Source organism: Phoenix dactylifera, chromosome 1, assembly GCF_051530095.1.
Source record: "Phoenix dactylifera cultivar Ajwa chromosome 1, Ajwa_hap1_PhDact_Kaust_v1.1, whole genome shotgun sequence".
NCBI lineage: Eukaryota > Viridiplantae > Streptophyta > Magnoliopsida > Arecales > Arecaceae > Phoenix > Phoenix dactylifera.
In genome coordinates this window covers 749286-762658 of record NC_143190.1, presented here as the reverse complement: position 1 = coordinate 762658, position 13373 = coordinate 749286, and the positions used below count along the sequence as shown (strand labels likewise).

General features: G+C 35.9%; 1 protein-coding gene across 1 annotated transcript; it reads right to left on the bottom strand.

The window, feature by feature from the left end:
* Positions 1 to 368: 368 nt before the first annotated feature.
* On the bottom strand, positions 369 to 8221 carry LOC103712131 (uncharacterized). Its single transcript, XM_008798556.6, has 7 exons — positions 7609 to 8221; positions 6745 to 6892; positions 5894 to 6085; positions 2930 to 3058; positions 1805 to 1974; positions 1444 to 1574; positions 369 to 704 (listed from the first exon to the last, which is right to left on the bottom strand). Exons 1-7 carry the CDS (start codon positions 7826 to 7828, stop codon positions 624 to 626), a joined length of 1071 nt encoding a protein of 356 aa, XP_008796778.1. The 5' UTR covers positions 7829 to 8221; the 3' UTR covers positions 369 to 623.
* Positions 8222 to 13373: the final 5152 nt, after the last annotated feature.

The window sequence follows — 13373 nt, the reverse complement described above, 5'->3', positions numbered from 1 at the left end:
ATGCCCAAAAAAAAGAGATCAAACCTATTAGCACCTGATTTAATCATTTAATATCCACATAGTTATATCACAGCAACTTATTGTAAACTATAAAAGCTGTCTTCAAATCTCATGTGCATATATTACCAACACTAGTTTTCTATATGTCTCATTTGATAAGTTCGGTTCCTCTTATGTGCAACCAAAATGCTTTAAAAATTAGTGGGTTTTATCCTAGCCAAACCGAACCCCTTTTGACAAGTGCCTGGTTAGAAGGAAGCCCAAATGGCTAAGCATTCCTAAATCAAGTTCCTATTACTAGACAACTGAAAGCCCTGCGAATTCCTACAAACAAATGCCCAACAAACAGGTAGGCTTTGCATTCCTCATTTTTTGGGTACTCTTTTTACATTCTAAACAGCATTTGAAATCTATTACACTCCAAGAATAAATAGACCAATGAGCTTGCCAACTTTGTATACTGCACCTCATCCTTCAGAAAATATCCAACCACCAAAAACCTAAATGCTGGTTGATCTTCTAAACATGGCTTAGAAAAATCCCTTTAATGGTTCTTTCAGGCTTCAAGTAAATCCAGTATCACTGTACAGCAATCAGACTTCTCTGAAAGTTGAGACCATGGGTTAATGGTCAGCCACCAGGTCACCTAATTCTCCTATGACATAATTCCAAGCTAACAGTGCTGCCCCAACAGCTGGTTCCACCTGGAGATGGGAAGGTGAGAACAATCAGAAAAAATGATAAAAATAAAGAAACCATTTGAAGTAAACATATGTTCTGTAGTCATGTAATAATAGCCTGCATTTCTAAAGCAGCAGACCAGCAAAGCTAACAATTTCACATTTTATGTACTTTGGTGTGCAACAAACATTTGCAAACTAAATAAATAAAGACGGCACATCACCAGTTTGACGATGGCCCTCGGAAGCATAATCTGTTTTAACTCAAATCCCAAACTGTATATGAATCTCTACACTGCATTGATAGTAATATAAAAATGCAGTACCATGGATTTGGAAGATGTCTGCCTGCTTATCTTCCTCCTAAGTCTACAAGACAACTGCAACACAATCTAAATGATATGATCTTTATCTATCTTTGATTATGGGAAATCCGCCACTTCATATTATGGTTATGTTTTTTTGTCATCAACAACTCCTGTAATCTATCTATGTCGGGTAAATTCAATGCATATTCCCCCTTATCTATAGTTGAAATATTGCACGGAGATCAAGTGGAAAGATGACATGCATAAAGTAAAAATAGAAATCACAAAATCTGAAGTAGGATGGCCGGTGGGAGAGGTTTATATGTGTCACTTGAATCAACCAGTAACTGAGAACATTAATTCTTTACAAATGTCCATCGCTATCAAAAGGCACAGAATTTCCAACTGACAGTGAACAAATTGCTAAAGCAAGGGATAAAATAAAATTTATGCACCTTGGGTCGAATTGGATGTGCTCCTGGGCAAATCTTGGTGATACGATCAATCACTGACTTCCCTATATCCCATCCCTTGTTTGCTTCAAGAACTCCTCCGACCATAACAAGCGGGAAAGGATCTTTCCCATCTGCAATGAAAAAGCACCGTAAGTCAACGCAAGTTTCGTATAACTTGATATAGAATAACTCCAAAATTTTTCGTCATTTTGAGAAAAACTTCGGCAATAGGCATCTTTTTCTTCTCATTTTGTGAATGACAACCAGCCACTCAACTAAGGAAATAGGTAAACCAGCAGACAGGAGATGTCAAGAAGCATAAATAAGTACATAGTAGTCCAATTAATTCAGAATAGTGCACCTTCGCCGCACAATCTAAGTCTTCGAACAACAGCTTCAACACTAGCTGCCAGCTCTAGGACTGAATCATGTAAGATTTTGTTTGCAACTTCATCACCAGCTTCAGCTGAAGATACCACTACCGGAACAAGTCGAGCAATACGGGCCCATGATGAATCTGTGTAGGTCCACCTGTTCCAGTGAAGAAACAATACAAAAAACAATCAATTTTTTCTAACCTCAGCTTTTAAACTTAATCCATCTATGAAACCTTTCTATAGCATTTGCATTATATTACACAGTCTATAGAGCTAAACAGAAAGGCTTGCTTTTACAAGACTCGTTATACCAAACAAGCACTTGTCTATTCCTTGCTCCTGTTCAAAGGAGGTCATAAATTTTAGGCACATTATGCACATCCCTTGGTGGATTAAATATGCTGGAATTATCAAAGGCACAACTAAAACATGAATCATTGTTGGTGCATGGGTGCAGTAGTTTCAGAGAGATTTGCCTGCATCATTGATGAGGTTATGGTTTGTATGCTCTGCACAAATTGGGACTTGGGGAAGCGCAACCCTCATTGTCTCTCCCACTACTAAACTACAGTATGTTCTACCAGAAAGAGAAGAAAAAAATGCTGTATTACATGGGTGCATGTTCAAAGAAGTCATGGTCATTGATGCAGCAGAATAACTGTAAATTCTGTAGAGATAGGGTTGATTGAGGGCAGTGCCAGGCATACTTTTGGGAACAAAATTGAGTTGGATGCTAAGAAAAATCCAATAGAAAGCCTTTCTGAAAAACCAGTCTTAAAAGCCGTCATAGGAAATTCTAACTGAGCCAGTCATATCTTTAATTCTTTTTTAATGGCCTGTATCAGTCATACATCTAATGACAATCTTTTAACCTGCAACACGAGTTTTTTAATAGCTTCAGTTTCAGATTAAAACAACTTAATTTGTCAGTCTCTTTATCTTTGTAAGAATCCTATTCCAGTACATACAGACACATAAGGGTGAACGTTCATTCTAAGCTGTCACTGAGTAACACTGCTGACCATTAAAAATATTCCACATGCAAAAACTATATGACAGTCAGTTATAAGCTTATATAAAAAAAAGAAAAGGTGAGTGAGATGGAGTACCCAATAAGTTCATCTGGTGAAGAAAGACCAAGCTCATTGAGAATGTTATGTGTAAGCAATGTTTGGGGGCCACGACCATCATGAGCCCTCACCACTGCTGTCAATGCCTGTGCAGCAATTCCATATCCACTGCATAATGCACACATCCAGTTATGTACATTTTCCTCGGAAGTCATATGATATGAGCAGAGAAAAAACAAAAGCATTCCAATGTGCATCCACGGCAGAGATCATCCAAAATCAGTTAACAAATGCATCATAGCTTGTTTATGCTTGAGCATGCACAAATGCATGCATGAATGCACAAATATCCAGACTTACTAATTAGGCCATCTCATGTATAAATATCTGGATAAAACAATAAAAATTCTTTGAATGATATACAATGCTTGAGTGCCCAAGAGACTTGATGGTTGAGCTGTTCCATGTATACAAATCAGCGTGAGAACTGAGTTCTTTGTGAGAGGCTCATGGTTCCATAAGAATATCCACTAAATGATAATGCAAAGAAATGAGGCTACTTATCGACAATCTAAATCCTGCAGAGTGCAGTGCATAGTGAAATGATAATGGCCTACAATCTTAAAACTATAGACTATTATTGGTCATGCATTGGATTTTTGGAATAAAGGCAATATTTCAATGAATTGATTCAATACAAGTTGGAGCAGCTATTATGGGTAGCCTATTTAAATTTCAGGATGTGGAGATCCAAAACATATAGATAATCCTAGTTCATTGCATTTTCTCAAAAAACAATGTTAGTTCATTGAAAATTCAATATTTCAAAAATAGTATCCGCCATCAGAAATGGTTTTTTAAGATTAGTAATGACATTTAAGTAATTTATAAATCAAACCTGACAAATCATCAAAATAGATTGCAAGTGGCATCTATTGTGAAGAAACAAGGATTAGCTTGAAGCAGCTGAATCATGAGACTAGTTTAAAAACATGTCTAAGGCACCATCCTAGGAATAATAATATCCATATAACAACCATTGCCTGATACTCCCCTAGGTTGTCAGCATTCTAGTAGACCATTTACCCAAAAAGAAATTAAAGGTTCAATTTCTTGAATCATATTTCCTCTTCATTAAATAAAACTATAAATACATAATTAGTTTAAGGGGCTTCTCTGTCCCTTCCTCTTTCTGGCCTCTGGCCTCGATGCCTTGTATATTATTTCATTAATTTATGACATTTGTGGTGGCAACCCCACCGTTTTGCTCGAAGAAAAAACAATCAGATTATACTATATTTAAGTTTTAAATAGCAATATTATGTATACATTTTATGAAGTTTAATATAAAATTCGCTAAACAGTATAGGGTAAATGATGGGTCATCATGATTGTGTACTTCATTGTTACTACTAGCATGAAATGTGGATTGAACTTGAACAAATAGGTGACACGGGTAAGTTACTTCAGATTCAACCTACAGCAAACAAGGCAAATCTGTGGATAAATTCCTGCTTTTATTCTGCTTCTATCGTAAAAGGTTTAAAATGATTTATTGACTCAGTTATGTATAAACAAGTCAAACAGCAGAATAGATTATTAAATGTGAGACTTTGGAAATGTCTTGATTAGTTCACAAACCCTTAATGCATATTAAAACTGGCAGCCAAAGTATAAAGGTCCAGAGTAAGAATGACTTATCATTTAGTTAACAGCTGTTTTATCAGGCTTCCATAAAAGACCATATCTCAAGTAATTGTATTTTAGAGGCTCCCACACTTTGGGATAGAATCTAGTAGTTGTAGACAACAGCAACTGAAGGTTAAAGTTTGAAAGTTAGGACTCTGCCAACTAGTTCATGAGTAGATCTATTGAATGAAGTTCTCCATGCATTCCTTGGACATTATGAAAATAAAAATCTTTGCACCAGAAAGAGAATATATCTTGAACATGAGGTCATATGAACTGAGGAAAGCTCTTGGGTGAGGTTGAGAAATCCTGTGAACATAAATAATTTGACAGAAACAAATCTCGTGCTTTTATAGTAGGCCACAGTTCTGATGATATGGTCCAACTGACAGATATGAGATATTTAGAAAGAGAGAGAGAGAGAGAGAGAGAGAGTTGAATCGGAGAAAATAGGATTCCTTAGGATGGCTTGAACACCAAATGAGATAACAAAGAGTTAAGGGAGAGTCTGCACAAGGGAAAGAAGCTCGAACTTAGAGGAGAACAGGAGAAGGGTTTTCAGGAGAGGCTTATCAAAGATGAATCTCATGACTCACCACTTTTCAGGTTATGTGTTTCAAACTTGTTTGAAGGAAGAAACAAGATGAGAAGCCAATGACCTTTGCTTTCCTTCAATGATGTAACTTCACCACATTTATTTGCTTTTATCATTCTAGTGTTCACTTAATCCGTAGCCCATCACCTACCCTAACTTCAAGGATATAAAATTCCTCTCTCTAAGCAATTCCTTTTCTACTGCATCTTTTCATAACAACAATAGCCACCAAACCAAAACAAATGCTAATTGAGCAAATGCATCTCTGAGGATCTCCAAGCTAATGACGTCTGTCGAATATCAACAATGTTATAACTGATGATCTACATTGATTGCATATAACCTTAGAATGTTATAGCCACTGCATTCTGTAAGCCATGTTCATCGGGGTTTAGGTTTCTTTCTTTTTTTTTCCTCACACCATGGCCTAATTAATGTTTCAGAATATTATCAAGTTCATTGATATTCAATTGTAGAATATTATTTATTTTAAATTCAGTAAATATACATTTACGAAAAACTAAAAGAAAGTATGCGTCAACATGGTAAGTTATGCACTAACTATAGTATCGAAGCTTCTGCACCATATACAGATCTCAACAAGGCCATATCTTCTTTAAATGATAATATAAGATCATTATGTGCACCCTTGAGAGGTATGAACCAAACTAGCACGATATTTGACATCAGTCTTAGCATCAAATAAATTAAAAACTAACCTCCCCCAATCACCCAGGACAGGTCCTGCTCCTGCAGCTCGGGCTTCCCTTCCATCTTCAGTGAACCCATAAGCAATTGTACCTGTACCTGCAATTAGAACACACCCATGGATCTTGCCCATTGTTCCACTTGCCAATGCTGCCACGGCATCATTTTCTACAAAAATCTCGACATGGCTCGGAAATATATTTCTGGAGAACATTATGGAAGGGAAAAAATCAGAAATGCATAAAGCCCAACCCTGCTATCATTTCAAAGGTATAGACTTATAGCAACACAAGGCCAAAGAATCAATACAACTAGAAGAGATTCAAAAAAAAAAAAAAATACAAAAGCTTTATAAGTTTAAAAGTTTCAAGCTACTTATAACTGGATTCGAAGAGAGTGTAGAATTTTTATCATCTTCTTGTTCTAGAGATATCCACAGCCAATATGAAGTGCTAGACGCTTAGGCTCATTTGAAAAGTTTGATGCAAATTCCCCACAAAAAGAATCAAGGAAACATAGAGAAAAGAGAGGGGGAAAAAAAACTCCCAAACTGATGCTATATCAACTTCGTATAAAAATCCAAATCTGATGCTAGCAGCATATTGGCAGGCTACCACAGCTTTTCAGTCCATCATATGCTTTAAAAGAAAACCAGTTTAGCATGTCGATTGAAGTACTGTTGAAGATAAAATCGAGCTATATATCTTCTCAGATAACCAATATTGCAGCTAAAAGTTTAGACATAAAAACAACTTAAGCCTGACGCAATGTACACTAGCATGATAACTTTAATACATATTACATACAAGGGTCTCAGGAAGGAGTTTCTGCAATTATCCAAACTTATAATAGCAGAACAGACCTGAGCCAGTCCAGTATCCTCTGCTGATCGGTAGAATGGTTTACACCAGAAATGGCTAAACAAACTGCCCGAACAGCAGATCGACTTGAGTGCGCCTTTGAAAGGGCTTGAGCCATAACCTTCTCTATTGTCTCCCTGGCTGCAGTTTCTGAGCATCCAAAACAAAAAATAAACCTCTCAGAAAAAAACAACAAATCAACCTCAGAATGTTACAATATGTCATCACTCAATGACAATTAATAAGCAAGCAGCTTAAAATACTTGCAACAAGCAATCTCATTCTACCTATCACACAGAAGTTAGAACTATAAGCTTTATCATATCTGTTTTTGGCCCATCAAGCAACTAAACATCTGTGACTAGGCATTCATTCCCCCAAAAATATTGAACGATAGAAGCTTGTAAGAACGCGCCTCTTATTTGGAAATCAGGTCCGCTCAAAAACAAGAGGCCAAACTCGTACCACCCATTTCTCAAGAAATCAGACAGAATTGAACATCAAAATACAGTTTTCGCTGATAATCAAAATAACAAAACCAAAGTTTTTGAACATATGTACCAACAAATTGCAACAACGAGATATGGATTCTACCACTCATCGCATTAATCACTTATACAACAAGAAATTTACATTTTACAGTATGCAACAAGAAGTCAATCATCTGCATATCAAGAAACAATAGATAAATCGATACTAAAACACACAGAGAACATTCAATATTATGACTTCGATGAACAGAATAATAAATAATTATCTGATTAGAAAAATTAAAAAACGAGTATCCAGATGAAGGCTATCTAGAATCCAAGTAAAACCATTAAAGGAGGCATCTTTAATGTTGAGATTCAGAGAGATGGCAAGACCTCCGACGGAGTTGTGGTTGGAGCAGCCTGCGACGGCGCGGGCGAGGATGGGGAGGGGGTGGTCGGGGAGGCGGCCTGAGGAGTGGAGGGCGGCGGGGATACAGACGCAAATGGTGGAGGTGGTGCCGCCGTCCAGGCCGAGGATGACGCCGCCGTTCCTGCTCACCGCCGGCATCTCGCTCTCAAAGTCCCACGTCTCCCCATTCCTGCATCTCTTCATCTCTCTCTCTCTCCAAACTCTCTGCTTTCGACCGCCTTTGGTCAGAAGGAGTAGGAGCTAAAAAGACCTCTTGGGTTCGAATTTAGCTTTGGATTGGAGAGAGAGGATTGGATTCGGACGGCAAAAAAGCCAAAGAGAAGCAAGCTGGGAGTAAAAGGTTGCTCGAGGGATTATATTATATTACTATCCTTTGCAATCTATAGACTAAATTTTGCCGGGACATGGGAGTGGAAGGGCGGCTTCCCGCACGAGTTGGCGGCTGATTTCGAACGTTGGTCTTCTGGACGTTGGTGAATGTTATACCGATACCAACATGAGCAAAGATCTTGATTTATCTTGAGCAATACGATAAGATTCAAAAGCTTCGCTGAAATCAAAAGTTTTCAAGATCTCAAATGGTATTTTAAAATCAAATCTAAAAAATTTTAGGAAAAATGGTAAATCTAATATTTTAACAATTTTATCAGAACATTGATTAAACTAAAATTTCATTTAGAAAGAAGTGGTTGAAAAATATTTATTGATTAGTTTATATTATATTATTTGTATCTCGGTATATGTATTCATGTGTACTAGGTCTACAATATATTATATTGAGATGGATGAAACCCTGACAAAATTCATGTACTCCTCCTGATTAATTGGCCAAATGTTAGTTATTATGAAGGGTGGTAAGAATTGCACCGTAGGAGTCCTGTTAATTATAATAAAGTATTTTTCCAAGAGCAATGAATTCTGAAAGTATTATTTCATCTAAACAACAAATTAAAGTGTCAAGCTACGATTGTAATTTTCATAATATAACAAGGGTTAACACAAACTAATGATAAAATAATAACCATTATTCGAAATCTTATTATGCATGCATCTGACAAACGCCATGCAGCTTCTAAGTTTTGAGTGTGGAATTTTATACCAAACACGTAGCTTCATCTCCAAAAGCCTGTCTTATTAATTAAGCTACCGGAGAGGTTTGTGGTTATTTTGCTTAATTCGGCAGCTGTTAGTGATACACCTGGCGAGTGCAACAGAGCTTAGTGACACCAGTTACTGTTGCTTCTCATTTGCATTGTAAAATCCAAATAAAAGTTTCTCGCTTAGGGACCTCAAATGTGGGAAGACGACATGGTTTATAGAAAATTATTTTCTCCATTGAGATCTAGCTCTCGATATAGGCTGCAAACGTTAGGGCCCATTTGACAGTCTCAGAATCATTTTATTATGATTCTTATTAGGGTATATATGGTTTGAAGAAGTTAGGCTCGGAAATGGGAATGGGGATGAATGACTTCCGTTCCAGCTATTTGGTTGAAGGAAGTTCTTATTCCATTTCGATTTCAAGAGGGAACGTAGAGACATCAATCCTCTAAAATCCAATCCCGAGAACATGGCCATTCTAATTCTCATTTTAATTTATTTTGATTCCAATTTCTATCGAACCAAATGCATCCTTATAGCAGAAATTCATTAGAGTCTTCATTGAGTGTGCGAACTGGGTAAGTTGGGTAAGATATAGAATCCTTTTATCATGATACAAGAGATCCCGTTTCTTTCCTCACTCTGATTTTACTAAAGACTTCCACTTAACCTAGTTCTTAAAAAGAAAAAACAATTCATAGCCGTTGCCAGTGGTTTCAAGCTCCATTCCCTTTGAGATGTTGCCATTTGCTAATATACGCTCAATCCATTTCCCATGACTCATTGAAAATAAATCCTGATTAGTTTAGCCCCTTGGACCTGACCTGATGGTTCAAGAGGTATAGCTGGGAAACAACCAACTCCCAGAAGCAACGCAGTCAAAAGTTTTCTTATTTTCTTAATTTATTTGGTTCATAGAAAGAAAGAAAAAAGGACTCTGTGGACATGGATTGCTTGGTTATAGCGGTATGAGATATCAATCAGCTTTGTTGATGAGCCAGATCAAGATGAAACGAGAGCTCAGATTTTCTCAACCTGATGCATCTTAGATGAATTTTGGAAAGAAGCAAGATTTTTCAAGATCTCAGCAGATATATTAAATCCAAGATATCGATATCCTGACCGATGATGAAATCGAGATCGACAAGTATTTTCTTAAATTAATTTCGAAATGTATTTTTCTGGTGAAGATTAAGAAAAACATAGATGTTGGTTGAGATGAAAACCTTGGTCTCACATGAAGTCCAGTTCATCCGGAACATCCAAAATTGCCTCATGAAACGCCCACAAATGTTGCACATCTCCTTTTCATCCCTTCTGTTCTTAGCCTCTTCCGATGGGAGAAAGGTGTTTATTAATAATCCGGTTACCATCTGCTGCATTTAATAATAAGATGCACCCGATGCCCCACCTAGGATTCCAAATGACAATTTAAGTTATAGTGCATGAACGGCTAAAATTACTTATTTCAGTAGATAATTTGGTTCATTCTTTTTTCTTCTTTTTTTTTAAGTACATGCGACCTTCCCCCTCCCAAAGTGGTATTAAAATAATCAGAAGTTACATTCTAACCTGAAAGCTTTGATCCTTTAGGTTACCATCGATATTCTTAAAGAGAAGATTTTATTCATTCTACCTTAAAAAAAACTTAAGAGTATTTTTTTCAAGAAAAATATCTCAAATTTTCAGCTAATAAAAATTAGATTTTTTATGCTAATAAAATATGAAAATTTTATTCCTAGAGAAAAGTTATTTTCCTATTTTTTTTCCTTTGAAAAGTCCAACTATTCTATCTAAAGAAAGCTTAGGAGTATTTTTTTTAAAAAAAAATCTCTCTAATTTTCAGCTTAGATTTTTCATATTCATAAAATATAAAAAATTTATTATTATAGAAAAGCTACTTTTTTATCTCTCTTTTTTAAAAATTTTAATCAAATATAAGGTATCTTTTTCTATTTTTCAGTTGACCAGGCTTTTTTCCTCTACTCGCTCGTTCGGGGAACCCCCAAGAAAAAGAAAAAAAAGTCCTTCGCGACGTTAACAGAGCTCATCTCTCTGGCAAAGAGTAGGTGTTTGCCCATTGGGTTGTCTTTTCTAATCCGTATTTTGTGTGTCCGTACTCCGATGTCCGAAGAACCTTGCAAGAGTTAACAATTGTTCTTCGTTCGTCTCCACCTGGCGAGCGACTACAAGCCTGCCACCTGTGGGAAATCTAGGCAGGGATTTCTAAACGACAAATGCGAACAAGCAATGGCGAAAACGAAAGCTCCCTCTTCTCGGTTCGATACCATGCTGCTCGTGGCATGGACTTCTTTACCTGCCTCTATTCTAATAGTGACGGGCGCAGGAAAACACCAAAAAAATGGCGTCCAGCAATTGGTGTCGAGATGTTTTCGATGATTGTTTCATGGAGCGAAGGCACCTCGACGGAGACATTTTAATAGGCTGGGCCTCGGTTCTCCCATAACTTTCTATATAAAATCCTTGAGTGAACCATAAAGCCCTCGTGGTTGCAGGACTTCCGGCTAACCTATGTAGACCAGCCTTGGATTAGCGAGAAACTTGGACTCACAAATAGAGTCCCAGGGGGTGGATGTAAGAGGCAAGTTGCTCCAAACCACCATACAAATTTTCATAAGTTCTCTCTTCACCATAGATAAGGAAATACATACATTGTTGACTTGGATGACCTTTCTCATCAAAGCATTCAATATTTTATGGCAATGAGATCCAGAAACAGTGAAATGAGTTGGCTATGGTATAGGAGGCTTGCTTATGCAGGCATGGACATGGCTTCCAAGTTAGTGAAAAATGATAGGTTTATTAAAAATTAATTTTGAAAAAGATGAAGTTTGTGATGCTTGTCAAATGGGCAAGGATTCTAGAGTTTCTTAAAAGCCTAAAAATATGGTTTCAACTTCTAGTCCACTAGAACTATTGCATATGGATCACCTTGGTCCAACTAGGACAACTAGCTTAGGTGGAAAGAACTATAGCTTAGTGATTGTTGATGATTCTTGGGTTTTGGTTTTGGCTCACAAAGATGAAGCTTTTTATGTTTTTTTCTAAGTTTTGTAAAAAGATTCAAAATGAAAAAAAAATCAATTGTTTTTATATGAATTGATCATGGAAAATAATTTGAAAAACATGATTTTAAAAAATTTTGCACTGAAAATGGTTTTCAACATAATCTTTCGACATCTAATTCAATAAAATGGTACTATTAAGAAAAAAAGTAGGACACTTGAAGATATGGCTCGTACCACATTATGTGAAAGTAACATCCTTAAATATATTTGGGATGAAGCTATAAAAACAGCATGCTACATAATGAATAGGGCTCCAATTAGGGAAATACTTAAAACAATACCTTATGAACTATGGAAAGGAAGAAAACCAAACATTAGTTATTCTCATATTTTTTTATTGTAAGTGTTTTGTTTTTAATAATGGAAAAGATAACCTTGGTAAATTTGATGCCAAATTAGATGAAGCTATATTTATTGGTTATTCAATTACTAATAAGGCTTATAAAGTTTTTAACAAAAGAACACTAGTGGTAGAAGAATCTATACATATTTTTGCTAAGATTAAACCTCTTCCATTAAGGAAGATAGTTTCTTTTGATGATAAAACATGTTCATTTGAAGAAGGAACGGAAAAACTAACAATCAAGGAACCTACCAAAGGTGATGAAAAAGAAGAAAGTGAAGGTGAGACACCTCTTGCTACCAATAACCTATCAAAGGAGTGGAGGCATAATCATAATCACCGTAAGGAGTTAAATATAGATTATCTATTTTATTGAATAAAAACTAGGTTCTTTAAGTAATATTTGTAATCATCTTGCATTTATTTCTCAGATAGAATCTAAGACTATAGAAAAGGTTGAAAAAGATGAAAACTGCTCAATTGCAATGCAAGAAGAACTAAATCAGTTTGAAAGAAATAAAGTATAGACCTTAGTCCTAAGTCTTAGAGATCATCCTGTCATAGGAACCAAATGGGTATAGCAAAATAAATTAGATGAATATGGTGTTGTAATCAGAAATAAGGCTAGACTTATTGCGTAAGGGTATATTCAAGAAAAAGAAATCAACTTCGATGAGATTTGTACCTTTATTGCAAGCCTAGAAGCAATTAGAATGTTGCTTGCATTTTCTTATAATTTGAATTTTAAACTTTTCAAATGGATATGAAAAGTGCTTGTCTAAATGGTTTTATTTCTAAAGAGATTTATGTTAAACAATCATCTAGTTTTGAAAATCCTAATTTTTCAAATCAAGTTTCTAAACTCTCAAAAATCCTATATGTTATAAAACAAGCTCCTAGAGCTTGGTGCTAATTAGTAATTCTTAATAGAAAATAGTTTTTCAAGAGGAAAAGTAGACTACATTATTTATCAAAAGAAAATATAATGACATATTTATTGTTCACATCTATATAGATGACATTATCTTCGGTGCTACTAATGAGTCTCTTTGCGTAGAATTTGCTAAAATAATGTAGGGTGAATTGAGATAAGACACCATTTCATAAGAGATCATGTGCAAAAAGGTGATGTAATACTTGATTTATTTGTTCTGAAATCCAATTAGCTGATATCTTCACCAAACCTATTAGTGAG